Source organism: Centropristis striata, chromosome 13 (genome assembly GCF_030273125.1).
Source record: "Centropristis striata isolate RG_2023a ecotype Rhode Island chromosome 13, C.striata_1.0, whole genome shotgun sequence".
NCBI lineage: Eukaryota > Metazoa > Chordata > Actinopteri > Perciformes > Serranidae > Centropristis > Centropristis striata.
The window spans coordinates 22960345-22975104 of NC_081529.1; the positions used below are offsets into that span (position 1 = coordinate 22960345).

The following is a 14760-nucleotide window of genomic DNA, read 5'->3' on the forward strand; positions in this document are numbered from 1 at the left end:
GATGATCCAGTGGACCTCGTGCGTAAATGCGCACAGCCTCTTCCTCAGTTTGGCGCCTGAGCAATGATCCAGTCCTGATATACTGTTACAGGCGTTATAGCGTGTGTGTTATTGTCCTAAAGGCAACGCTTCAGACGCCTTAACATGTGCACGTGTAGACTTGAAACAGCCTAAACTGTCTCATCGTCCCTCTTGGTGATACATGGATTGCTTGAATTGTGAAGCGAAGCAGCTGTTAAACTCAAAGTTCGTCGTCATAAAGTAAATCATTATTTGTACATTGAGACAAGCGTGCGCACAGGCGTCGGCTACGTTTGCACGTGGCATGACACTTTTCACCCATCACCCCTTTATTATCTGGTGTACTCGCAATATGCGTGTCTGTACGCACGCCTATTTATCAGTCTTTATGCAGGCACAGCCGACGTGTTTAAGGCATTTTAGTATCGTGCGCTGGCATAAAGTATCCCTCATAACAAGTGTGTGTACCGGTGTGTGTGTGTGTGTGTGTGTACAGGTGTGTATGTGTGTACCTTCGCTGTCAGGCCTCCTGCTCCTCCTCATGTAGACCCTGGAGCAGTCAGGGGTGGGGCAGGACCTGGACGGCGAGCTGCTAGGCGTGACCAGTGCCTCCTGAGACGTGGCGTTGGTCAGCTGGCGGTACCGCCCCCGCGGCGGAGTGGCCAATGAGGCGCCTTCGTCCTCCGGGGATCGCCGCACCTGAGGGACAGGTGAGTGTTTAACATGAGTCAGCGCTGACACTGACGTGGCGTGCTGCGCTCTGATTGATCTCACCAGCGGCGTGTCGAAGGAGAAGGCGGGGCTACGGGCAGACAGCAGCGAATCAGGAGAGGGGGAGGAGCCTCGCATGGCGTGATGGAGAGGTGAGCGGGCCGAGTGTAACGGGCTGTCCTGAAGAAATATGTAAACAGAGTATTACCGCAGTAACAGAGTATTACTGCAGTACCATAGTATTACTGCAGTAAAAGGGTACTACTGCAGGAACAGAGTAACACTGCAGTAACAGAGCACTCCTGTGGCACTAGAGTACTACTGCAGTAACAGAGTACTCCTGTGGTACTAGAGTACTACTGCAGTAAAAGAGTAATAGTGCAGTAACAGAGTATTACTGCAGTAACCAGAGTATTATTGCAGTACCAGAGTACTACTGCAGTACCAGAGTAATACTTCAGTACCAGAGTACTCCTGCAGTACCAGAGTTCAGTACCTTCCTCTCCAGACCCTCGTCCCCCTCCGTGGAGCTCACACTGTCTCTGTAGCGGGACCTGGAGGGGCGGGACCTGCGGGCCTTGACGGACAGCTGGGCGCGACCCTTCTGAATGCTGTTATCCAGCAGCTCAGTCTCTGGGACCTCGTTCAGGTCTGAAACACAACCAGGGTCAGGACCAGGGTCAAGGCCAGAACCAGGGCCAGGGCCAGGGCCAGGGCCAGGACCGGACCAGGGTCAGGACCAGGGTCAGGACCAGGGCCAGGACCAGGACCAGGACCAGGACCAGGGAAACATGAAGGAGTGTTAACAGGAAACATTAAACACAATAATATTCATAATATTGCCACAGAAATACATTTTCAGCGGCTTAAATATTTTTATTACCTTTTTATTTTTTAAATTAATCGTAGTACAAGCATGACTGGTAGTACTGGGGGTATATATATATTTATCAAAGTATTTCTGGTAGTAATGAACATTTTTACAATATTTAAAGAACTTTTTTTTTTTTTATGACTTTTCTGTCAGTGGACTAATTAATTCCGTCACTTAGAGAACATCAGAATCAACCTTTTTGTGTTATTCTGTAAAGTAACAGAGTAACTCACCGAACACGCTGTCCGTGTCATCGAGGCCGGCAGACATGACTTAGCAGTTTCTGTTCAGAACACAGACAGGATTCTGTGTTTATACTCAGTGTAAATAACGAGAAAGTCTGTTCATGAATGATTTTAACGTAACATCTCAGGTTCAGGTTATGAATTTATATTATTGATTTATGTAAAGATATGACTCATTTTGATAACTTAATGAACTGTTATGAGGTTTCATTAATAAAAAATGTCTTATAACTTTAAATTGATCACATTTTTATGTTAAATCTCCTAAAAGAGTAACTAAAGCTGTCAGATAAATGTAGTGGAGTAAAAGTAAAATAAAGTTACAGAAAATGGAAATACTCAAGTAAAGTACAAGTACCTCAAAATTGTACTTAAGTAAAGTACTTGAGTAAATGTACTTGGTTACATTCCAGCACTGATTATATGTTCGTGTTCCCTGATTCCTTTGGAGTGTTCGTCACGTCTATTAACTGTGGATCGATAATGGATCTGTGGATTTATGGATCTATGGACCTGTGATGGACCTGTGATGGACCTGAAACACCCTGTGACGGGTCTGGGGATTGATGGTTAGTCTTATGGCAGCTATCTTCAAGAACTCTGCATGGAATCAGTAGTGGTGCAAACACTAAGGATTGTAACAACTAGTCCTTTCATATCCACACACACACACACACACACACACACACACAGATCACAGACACAGATCCACCTGAGAGCTGCAGGTTCCTGCCAGACTGCTCTCTTGGCATAAAAACATAAACAACACCACGAGGAGAGAGAGAGAGGAGTAGGTGGCGCCCAGCAGAGAAACCATCTGCTGCCTCACCCTGCAGTTGAGGGAGCGTAACAGAGACACAGAGACACTGAGAGACAGAGAAACAGAGACATTAGGGCTGTTTCCACTACAGCCCAATACCCGGAATGAAGCGGGTCTCACTCGCCGAAACGCCCCTTAATTTGAATACGAGCTGTCTGGAGTGGACTTCTGTCTGGACTTTTTCGTCCCTGTAGAAGAGCAGGGCCTTTTTTCTCATCTGAAAAAAGCCCGGTTACTGATTAGATAAATCGCTAAGCGGGATGTGACGTAGTACTCTACGCCACAACAACACACGCCATTTGTAAAAGCCGGCGAATCACTGTTGCCAACTTAACAACTTTTCAGACCCCCTTAGTGACTATTTCTCAAGAAAGAGCCTGGAGACAAATCCAACGACTTTTTCTAGTGTTATTGGAGACTCCTTCTTACTCTTCTTCACGAGCTGCGGGGGTCGGCGGCAGTACAGTGTGTATGTGCTGCTGCTACAGGAGGTGTTCACTTAGCGATCTCTCTGTGCACAGTTAGCGATGCCGGTTAATTCACGATCACTATGTTTATAATCAGCGGAGACGCTGTGCATAATTAGCCATGCTGCTTTCTTTATGATCAGCTGCTGACGTTGTGCACAGTTAGCGAAGGCGGCCACAGATGAGTCTCCCGTGTTTAATCCGTTAAGCAATTACACGAGGGTCGAAAACCATACGTCACCTCCGGAGTCTCGTAAATCCCTCTGGGGCTAACTTGTAATGGAGGCACGCAGAGTGAGCGGACTTTGGAGAGGGTGTGGCCTGAGACTTTCCCGGCGGCCACTTCTACCCCTAGTGGAAACACGGCTACTGAGAGACCGAGACACAGAGACACTGAGACACAGAGACACAGAGACACTGAGACATGATGAAACGTGTCTGTACCCTGACGTGTGGAGGCCGATAGTTAAGACCATGGTGCTCCAATATTCATGAAAGTAAAGGATTTTTGATCCCTGGGCGATGATGTCATAGGTCATGTGACACCACGCCGTTTCAGTCACTTCCCCGTTCGGACCGGTTCAGACCTCCTGCAGGATTCAGCAGGTCTGGACCTGTTCCTCCCTTGGTAGTATCCTTTCTTGGTAGGATCGTTCCTTGGTAGGGAAGCAGGTCCGGACCCGGTCAGACCTGCAGGATTCAGCAGATCCAGACCCGTTCAGACCTGAAGGATTCAGCAGATCCAGACCCATTCAGACCTGCAGGATTTCAGCAGGTCCAGAACGGTTCAGACCTGCAGGGTTCAGAAGTTCCAAAACGGTTAAGACCTGCAGGATTTCAGCAGGTCCGGACCGGTTCAGACCTGCAGGGTTCAGAGGGTCCGGACCTGTTTCAGACCTACAGGATTTCAGCAGGTCCAGAATGATTCAGACCTGCAGGGTTCAGAAGGTCCGGACCGGTTCAGACCTGCAGGGTAGGTTCAGCAGGTCCAGAACGGTTCATACCTGCAGGGTTCTTGAGACCTTCGCGATGACAAACAAGGAAGCTTTTGTTTTTCGTGCAGTGGCGTTGAGGAATCTGCTGACATCATAACCACGTATAATCACTTGTCTAACCGACATATTTTACTATTATTATTATTATTATTTATGATTCTGAATCATGTCAAACAGGAAGTCACTTCAAAATAAAATGCTGAACAAGAAGACGGACACTGAAATGCTTTTGTTTTGGTCGAGAAAATCAGATTCACATGATGTCACTCAACATCCACACACACAGGGTGGAGACACACACACACACAAACAGCTGATTCCCAGCAGACTGAAACTGCAGCGTCAGGCTGAGAGCAGGAAGAGGTTTGACAGAGAAAAGATGAAAAGATGGACAACAGATTAAAGGAGTGATGAGGACAGAGACGAGAGGAGGACAGACAGATGTAAACAGACAGAGAGACTCACCTTTCTCTTTCTCTGACGGTTGTCATGGCACGTCTCTCTCTCTTCCTATCTCTCTCTCTCTCTCTCTCTTGCTCTCTCTTTCTGGACTGCGTCTCCCAGGGTTCCACGGGGCTCCTCTCGTTGCCGGCAGCAGTCTGAGCTGCAGCTGGAGGACTGTGGGAGCTGTAGTTCGTCCTCCTGCAGGACTCTGCTGAACGCTGCTGGCTCACCACGACTCAGCACAATACTGCAGCTCCAAGGACAGCTGAGCAGACTGAGGAGGAGGAGAGGAGGAGGAGGAGGGATAATGGAAAAGGAAGGGAGGGTGTGAATGTGCCGGGAGGAGAGAGAGAACATGATGTCTACTAAAAGAAATACGAGGAGAAAAAATTTGATTTTTGAATGAATGAAAAAAAAAAATCACATCAAATACTGTAAACAAGTAAAAAAACTCAGAATTTCTCCAAAAATTATCATGGTCATTGAACAGGGATTGATAAAAAACTATATGACCTATCGAAACGTGGATTAATACACCAATACACAAGACTTGTGTCTACTGTTTAAAGTTTAAATGGAGTCTCTAGGTGAAATTATGCCAGAGAAGTAGACGTTTAAAAATCTCCAATTATTGTTCTTTTTCGCTTATTTTTTGTCGGCTGTTCCATTCGTTTCAATGCAAAATTTTGGGCAGTTTACTTAAAATAGAAAAATAGAAAAAATAAATTAAAATATATATAAAAAAACATTTTACAAGATTAAAAAAAGCTAAATAAGAAAATACATTTTTAATTTATTTTCTTTGTAATGAACTTTTTATTGAAGTTTAACAAACAAATAATACAGACAGGGAGGAATCCATTCATTCCATCAGGTGGCCATCCCGGCCAGAAATTTGCTCCCTAAGTTGTTGTTTTTCTTTTTTTTTTTTCAGTAAATAAGTTGGAAAAACAAGAACAAACAAACAAAACAAACACAACCACACACCACCACACTGACACCTCTCAACAGATAAGCACACCAAATCAACGACAACACTGCATTGTCATGGCAACCATTAACCCACAGACAACCAGTCAGTAAGTGAGCATATATTGATCTAGTTTATCCAGTAGGGAGCATGTCACCCTCTTGTAGGCAGCTAACTGTGCCATTGTTGTAGTCAATTCTTCATAAGGAGGTGGCTGTTTTTTCTCCAACAAGAGTCTACAGGTTTTAAGTTTCATTTATAAAGTTGTTGTGGCGTCTGATGCCATCTATGTATTATTTTCAATTGAATAAATAAATTACCCATTTCTTTATACATTGTATTGATGTTATTTAAACATGACTTCCAATCTTCAGGAGATATGTCTATAGCCAAGTCGCCTGCCCAGTGTTTCTTAACCTTGATGAAAGGGTCACATAATTGTTCCTGTAATAAACTAACGATCTTAAGAGTAATGCCCCTACCTGAACTTGATTTATTTAGCAGTTCCTCAATTGGGCTGCCTGTAGGGCAGGTAAGCGGGCCTCCTATCTATTTAGACAGGGTGCTTTGCATTTGGACATATCTCCAATATTGATTTTGTGGTAATTTGTATCTATCCACTATTTGGTTAAGCTTAAAAATAACTTAGTGTTACTATCAAATAATGTGAAATGTAGTTTATCCCTGCTTTTTGCCAAATATTCCAATTAACTGTTTTGTTCCTGATTAGAATTCGCTTGTTATTTCATGGAGGTGCATGGGGGGATTTGAAAAAGTCCCAACGCCCTGCTCTATGTAGTTTATGCCACATTAGTTTTGTATTAGCAATAATAGGATTAATAATAGAATTATTAATAATTATCATAAATAATTATTAATTATAAAAAATGATATGACTTAATTTGCTCTAAGTCATAGCTCTTTGGGGGCACCATCTGTAAGAACAGAAAAATATTATCCTTTTTCAGTGGCGGGCGTGGAAAGAAGGAAGTTGAGTTCAATAATTTGCCGTCTTGCAAATTGTTGGTGAGGTAAAGCTTTCTCTGGCAGTTGCAATGAACTTTGTATTCATTAATGCAACTCTGGTGCGCAGAGATGGTCAGAGTTGCAGTTGTTCTAGAATTCCTTATGGAAAGGAGATTTTGAATGAAGTCTCACCCTCAGATGGAAGAGGATCTCAGCCGGGAGTGAGGGAGGAGGGGGGCTGGTGAGTCCAGGGTTCCCCCCTGGAGGAGATGGAGATGTTTCTGCTCCGGAGCAGTGGAGAAAGAGAGAGAAGGGAGGGAGGACTGGCTCCCTTATAACAGACCAGTGGACCTCCTGTAGTGCCAAGGTGCCTTGACCAATGAGGTGACCTGGAAGGTGTCGTAAATGCCGAGCATTTTGGGAGGGACATTCTTTAGAGGACACAAAATGGAGGTGACAAAATGGAAGTGATTGTTGGATGGGCGGAGTCATATACTGAACACTGAAGATTAACAAGCCATCTAATATTATCGGAGCTATAGCGATTTGGGATGAAGCCTGATTGGTCCATGTGAATAATACTTCCAATTACTTTTGACAAGCGAATCGCTAATATCTTTGCTAAAATCTTTTGATCACAGTTGAGTAAGGAAATAGGTCGGTAGCCACTTGGGTCCAAGTCATCTTTCCCCTTTTTTTGAACGAAAGATATAACTGCAGTGTGCATTGACTGTGGTGAGGTGCCAGCTGTAAATGCATCAGAGTAGACCTCAAGCAATATAGGGCTAATAATATCTACAAATGTTGCATAAAAATCAGCAGGCAGTCCATCTAGCCCAGGAGATTTATTTGGTGGTATGCTTCTGATTGCTTGAGAGATCTCCTCTAGTTTTATTGGCACCCCCAAAAAGTCTCTGTCACTGTCAGTTAATGGTGGGAGGTTATGATCAGCAAAAAAACTGTCAAGCTTCTGCTTATCTAAATCACCTTGTGATGAGTAAAGAGTTTCATAAAAGGATCTAAAACTTTTGTTTATCTGCTTAGAGGCGGTAGAGGTATGGCCATCTGGTTGTCGCGTGCCAGCTATATGGTTCATACTATCCTTTTGCTGTAAACGGTAGGCCAGTATCGGTGTGCTATTACTTTTCTCTACAGAATATGTATTTTTCGCGACGTAAGTCGCGAAAAACTGCCCAAAATTTTGCATTGAAATGAATGGGACGGCCGACAAAAAATAAGCGAAAAAGAACAATAATTGGAGATTTTTAAACGTCTACTTCTCTGGCATAATTTCACCTAGAGACTCCATTTAAACTTTAAACAGTAGACACAAGTCTTGTGTATTGGTGTATTAATCCACGTTTCGATAGGTCATATAGTTTTTTATCAATCCCTGTTCAATGACCATGATAATTTTTGGAGAAATTCTGAGATTATAATGGGTGTGTATTGCACGGAATGTTCGTGTCACAGTGTGTGACATCATCGCCAGAGTGTAAAGGGAGAGAATAAATTGTAAAAATAAATTTGAAAACTGCGCTCCAGGCCGCAAATTCCACTCTGCAGAGATAATCTGCATAGAAACGTAGGAAAATGTGTCTTCTCACTCACAATCCTCTGGTAAAGCTGTCAGAGTTATAGTTTGGGCGTAGGGCGCACAGATGCGCCACCAACATGCACCAACAGCCTCAATGGCTCCCATATTAAAAATGCAGGAAGATTTCGGAAGAAGGGAGATGTAACAGTTTTTTTAGATCGCTCTAACAAAGCTATTTTTTCATTTTTCTTTAAAAAAAAAACATATGTAGACGTTCAGGAAGAACTCAGGATGCTCAAAGTGAAGTCGGATCAATGATAGGTATTATGGTTTTGCCAAAAATGCTTCACACTCCTCACACATGCATACATATGCTTCAAACACACACACAGGTGACTTTATGCGATATTCGCATATAAAAGCAACCAAAAGGTTTAAACATCCCAGAGGTGTGTGTGTGTGTGTGTGTGTATTTGTAATTCGTCCTCCTCCTCCTCCTCTTTAAACTTAAACTTCAGAGTGTTTCTGTCAGTGGGACTGGTTTGAACATGTGATGAATTCCAGACGGCAGCAGTAGATTCTTCTTTACGTTCCTGAGTTTTATTTTGAAAAGACAAATCAGCGGGAAGAAGAGGGTGACTTCCTGATACTTTCTTTTTTCTCTTCACTTCACCTTCGTTATTCAGAGAAGTTAAACTGGAAACATACAGAGAACAAACTGTCTCTCTGTCTGTCCGTCCTTCCGTCTGTCCCTCCGTCCGTCTGTCTCTTTGTCTGTCAGTCTGTCTGTCTGTCTCTCTGCCTGTCTGCCTGCCTGTCTGTCTGTCTGTCTGTCTGTCTGTCTTTCTCTCTACCTGTCTGTCTCTCTGCCTGTCTGTCTGTTGGACCAGTCAGCTTCAGGTTGATGCCCTCAAACTTCGTCTCTTGAGGACTTTGAGGGATTTGGGACGAGTTCTCTGTGTTCAAGTGCCACCTGACTAACTCTACGGGGATCCCGCTGTGCGACCTGGAGCCTGCAGACCGCGCTGGGGTTTGGTGGTGATTAGAGTCTTAGTTATTTCAACGATTAGCAACAACATTGATTTAATTGCATTGGTATTTTTTATGGAGTATTAGATTCTCCTACTGGTGACCCTCATGGCCAAAATAAGGCCATGCTCAAGTCTGAAGTTGTTTAATAGATTTATTTTTAAAAATTTTGAAAAAATATTGATGTATGGTGATTTAATAGCAATTTTAGTGTGTGTGGCCTTTTTTGGCCACAAAGATCACCAGAGGGTCATAAATGCATCAATGGAGTATAAAGACATGTAAAGATTAATGACAATGGATTAACAGTTTTTCTCAGTCACTTTGGTGCATTTCTCACGTCACTATTTACATTTGCACAACAGTTATTGTATTCCTCAAAACAATTAGTACAAACTGCAAAACCTAGTTGATAACCTGCAAAAGTGTGTCACTTGCTCAAAATGGATAGCTCATTCCACAAAAGCAAGTCACTTTCATGTCAAGGAAAGTGTCAGTGTCATCAAAATAAAAAGTCCTGACACCATTGTTTATGTACGGAGCCCCTAAAGGGACATGGTGAAAATAAAAAAAAACTTAAAAAGTATCTTGTGAGCACGAGAAACATTTCTCGTGAGCACGAGATAGTTTCTCGTGAGCACGAGATGCATATTGCATGCGCGCATGGTGTCTGTAAGAACACCCTCTGCATTTCAGCTTGTTTCTGTATGAAAATGACATTACAGGAGTTAGTTCGGCTATATTTTGACCTGGGGCTTCATTATAAGGACATTGCTGCTTTACTTGAAAAAAACGACAGTTGTTTTCCGGAGATAACGATATAATTAATTCGAGATCTTGAGAAAACAAAACAATAGTGTAGTCCAGACGCATAGCCAGTAATGTAATGTATTTGTAACCCGGCCCGTGTGGGATGAGCCTCTCCACACCCTGGGACTCTGCGTTGTGTTGTTTATGATGATGGAGGGCGGAGGAGGGACCAGTCGGACACGGGTGGTCGTTATATTGCGGCTTGGACCGCGTCATGCTTTATTTCTCACAACGGCTGGCAGCTCAACCTTAAACAGTACAAGTAAACACTGGCGTGAGACAACAGAAAGATTAAAAGCTTGTGTTGTGTCCTTACTGATTTCCACAGTAACTGGTTGCCATAGATCTGCGCAGTTTCTGTTACGCGTGAGCTGTCCGTGGTACTGAAACAGCAATCACCGTTAATGTGATAATTTTCTGTCTGATGCAGGTCTATGTTATGCTGTACGTTAACACTTTATCGAGCCTACTGATTGGGTTCATCTGTAGTCGGCACTTTGTGCAATAAAATGATTTATTGTGCCGTGCGATAGAGCCGATACGCATGTTTTGTCTTTACTGTTGTATTGTGTACAGCCTTTATAGAGCTCTGTCGTGCTCATGAGAAAAGTATCTTGTGAGCACGAGAAATGTTTCTCGTGCTCACGAGATACCAAAGTTTTTTTTAATTTTCACCATGTCCCTTTAGGGGCTCCGTATTTATGAACAAGATAGTCAAATGGCTTTGTCATGTTTTCATTATGACAGTTTACTCTGTAAACGTTTTCCAATGCAAAAAGTCAGATCTTGGTGACTCTATATACTATTTGCACAGCCATTTTAAAACTACAGTAAAGTTACACATTACTGTATTTAGTGAGGTAACTGAATACAACACACTGCATATGTATGTTTCATTTCATACATTTACTGCATATGCTCTTTGCAATTCTAATTTGTTCACAGCATTGTGCAAAAAATAAAATAAAATACACCCTTATTTACAACAATCATAAACTCCCTTTGGGTAGAGCTGTGCACAACTGTTGGAACTGAACATACAATATAAATATTACTGTAAATCATTAATGCACATCAAGACATTCCTCTCTGTCTGGCCACATAGTCTCATCTACATCACAGCCAATATCATCTCTTGCACTGCAACGAGGAAAGTATCTCCTTGAGTGGCGGATCCACCCTCTGCAGGACTCCCCTGCGATGTCATCACATGTCATCCCCTTCCTCCCAGCTCCCTCACCCCTCTTGCACGAGGCTGACCTTCCATTTCTCTGTCACAGTATTGTAGAAATGGTCCACACTATGTCCTGCTTGGTTCATATATGTTGTAAAGTGTTTATGGGTTTATGGGATTCAGCTCTGAGTGATTGTAGAGAAGTGGCTTATCATCGGTTGCTTCACACACCCCTTCTCATCAGTGAAAGCTGAGGTTCACCTGAGAGAAATTGTTCAAGTTAGGAGACATTTTCAGGAAAAAAAAAATATTTTAAAAATTTATAAAATTTACTTGACAGATTTTGACAACTAGTTCAACATTTTTGTATCTAATGACTCAAGCAATTAAATTAGGACTATTAATATTATATGGAATGACTATTCAGCATTCACAAGTATAGTTAATTTTGACTGACATGACATAAGCAAATGATAAACTTATAAAACAGCAGAGAGTTGTATGAAAGCAATTGATGCATGTCCAAAAGCATTTGCAATTTGTTGTAAGGAATGAGAAACTGCTACTATGATATGCACGAATGACTAAATGTTGTGGAGGTTGAACTAACTGTTGTACAAATGCTAATAGTGATGTGAGGAATGCACCAAAGCAACTGAGAAAAACTCTAAAACATTTTACTAAAAAAGAAAAGTTCCTGCAAAAATTCATGCCTCAAGCTGTAACAGCAAAAATGATCAACACATGAAAAAAAAAAATAGAAAAATGGCCTAAAATGCCAGAGGATTTCATAAAGGGTTAAACAGTAATAAAATAAATGAGTGTGAATATTTGAATTTAAAGCAGTTAATGAGTTCATTATAGATCATGTGACTCATCGTGTCTCTCGTCTGTTTCAGGGTGCTCGCCACAGTGACATCATAGTGACATCACAGCCGCTGGTCGACCTTCTCCACAGGATTAAACACGTTCTGTTGACGTCCCGTTTGATGTGTGTCGTTGTTGTGAACATCTAATGAAATAAATGAAATGTTTTCACAGTTTATTATTGTTGTGATGTGATGATCTGCAGCCAGAGGGCGCCTTGGTTCTGCACACACACACACACACACACACACACACACAGGAGGGGCAGGGCCAGAGAGAGGGAGAGAGAGAGAGAGAGAGAGAGAGAGAGAGAGAGAGAGAGAGAGAGAGAGAGAGAGAGAGAGAGAGAGAGAGAGGAACCTGTTTCAGTGATTGGGACTCGCCCCTTCAGGAGTTCAGAGCAAAAGCACACAAAGAGCAAAAGGATGACTGGAGCCAAGTCTCACCGCCGGTAACAACTATATATTATACCTATATACCTGTCTGTCTGTCTGTCTGTCTGTCTGCCTGTCTTCCTGTCTGTCTGTCTGTCTGTCTGTCTGATCTGTCTGTCTCTCAGTGGACAGACGTGTTTGTGTTTCGTTGGACAAACTTCTTGTGTGTGCGTGTGTGTGTGTGTGTGTGTGTGTTTTGGTCTCGTTGGTTCAGACTTTAAAAGTTTCAAAACTTTTTCTGCCAAAACTTCAAAAAGAGTTTCCATTGTGTCTGTATAGCAGCTTTACGGGGACGTCGGTCTGTCCCACGCCTACATTACAGGGACGCTTCAACTTATACAGGACGTCAGCTGAAGATTGCAGTGTGTGTGTGTGTGTGTGTGTGTGTGTGTGTGCGCGTGTGTGTGTGCGTGTGTGTGTGTGTGTTTTATAGTCGTGAAATCTGAAATATTCATAAAAACATTCTGTTTTTTCTGATGAAAAATAAAAATGCAGATTATTAATCAGGTGTTACCATGGTGACAGGAACTGTAATCTGAGTACGTTTACTCAAATATTTAAGTATTTTTCTACCTGATGAACGTTTCAAAACAAAAAGAAAAGAATTGAAATAGACAGAAATATATAAAATAACTTTGTGTCATTAAAATCAGAAACATGTCAGTCCCATAAATGTATATATATATATATATATTAATATATTATATAATATAAAATAATTTAATATAATGTACATATATTTCACATTTCACTAAACATAATAAACAAATATTTAAACTGTTTCCTATAAAGAGTAAAATATCTGAAATATATTGTTCTATTTATTCACATTTTAAAGAATTATTACAATGAATATTTATATAAATGAGCTGATTTACATTTAGAATATTTAGTTATGTAATTATACATATTTCAATAAAACTAATTAGGTATGATTATATTAAAAACATATATATCAAATACATGTTTTATGTTGAAAAGATGGAAAAAAATATTCCCGATATATAAAGATATCCATGAACAGAGACAAGGACTTCCTGGGGTCCTCCAGGTTTTAGTTTCCTTGAATTGTCGACCTAAACCTTGAACCACTGACAGCCAATCACAGAGCAGGATTTATTTACTGTAGAGTTGTTGTGTGTGTGGTGGATACACATTCCTGTTCAGCCTCCAGGGGGCGGATTCAGCTGACAGCTTCATGATTTAAACTCAGTTATTTCTGTGTGTGTGTGTGTGTGTGACCACACCCTGCTGAGGGTGAAGGTTGAATCTTCTGGGCTGTTGAAACGTGCTCTGATTGGCTGCTGGCTCTGTGATGTCACCTGACACCTGAACTGAACCTCTGCTCTCCTCTGATTGGTCGAGGGGGCGTGTCCACCTCGGTTTGATGATTGACAGTTTATTTTCTCACACACTCCAGCCCTGTGTGTGTGTGTGTGTGTGTGTGTGTGTGTGTGTATACATTCCTGCGGGGTGGGTGTGGCCTCAGAGGGGGGGTTGGCTGCATTCCAGTATGTGAGCTTCTGTAGAGAAGCTGCTGCAGCCTCAGGTGTGTTTCAGGTGTGTGTGACTCAGAGCAGCTGCAGGTGAACTAAAAACAGTCAAAGGTTAGAAGATTATAAAACTGACGCTGAAGGTGTGTCTGAGTTTTAAAATACAGACACAGCCTGAACTTATAGATAGATAGATAGATAGATAGATAGATAGATAGATAGATAGATATAGTTACTTTGTGGGGCTTTTACTTTGAAAAACAGCCTTTTCCTGAGATTCCTCTCAGGCTTTTATTTTGTTAAACTGAAAAACAGCCTTGTTCTTGGTTTCCTGTTCAGAAACATTTTCCTTGCATGTTTTTATTCTGATAAATCACTAAAATCTAGTTACTTTGTGGGGTTTTTACTTTGAAAAATAGCCTTGTTCTTGATTTCCTGTTCAGAAACCATTTCCTCGCAGGCTTTTATTCTGTTACACTGCTAAAATATAGTTACTTTGTGGGACTTGTCCTGAGTTTCCTCTTAGGCTTTTATTCTGATAAGCTAATAAAATATAGTTACTCCTCTCTGGTTTTGTACCAACAACAGAAAGACAGAAAAGTCTCTCTGACGATGATGGAGGTTTACTGTCTGTAGGAAAACATGTTCTCATTGGTCTCTATGGGACAGTCGGTCGGTCCGTCCAATTGGTCCAGAGAAGGACGTCCTCTCTCACTCTAGTTGTGATGTCATCCAATACACACCCATTATGAACTCTGGACAAACTGACGGTCAGTGAACAGAAAAAAATCTCCTGGGGCGTTTAAACTTTTATTGCAGTATTTGACATTTTTTAGGAAAACATTGAGATAAAATTGCTGTAAAAATGTAGTAGTAATTCTACAGTGTAGAATCAGGGCTGTA

The 14760-nt window shown here is 41.8% G+C and overlaps 1 protein-coding gene across 3 annotated transcripts in view; it reads right to left on the minus strand.

Moving 5' to 3' along the window:
* The window catches only part of samd14 (sterile alpha motif domain containing 14), a 10811-nt gene extending 5811 nt beyond the window's left edge, over positions 1–5000 (minus strand). The window contains exons 1-5 of one of the 3 annotated variants that reach the window (XM_059347213.1): positions 4599–5000; positions 1840–1889; positions 1229–1383; positions 796–912; positions 534–720 (exon numbers count right to left, since the gene is read on the minus strand). In XM_059347213.1, the coding sequence (XP_059203196.1) occupies positions 534–720; positions 796–912; positions 1229–1383; positions 1840–1876 (496 nt within the window). In that variant the 5' untranslated portion in view covers positions 1877–1889; positions 4599–5000. Of the gene's footprint in view, positions 1–533; positions 721–795; positions 913–1228; positions 1384–1839; positions 2512–4142; positions 4498–4598 lie in introns of those variants that run through there. The other 2 variants (XM_059347215.1, XM_059347214.1) reach the window with 2 other exon arrangements.
* Between the last annotated feature and the right edge of the window lie 9760 nt (positions 5001–14760).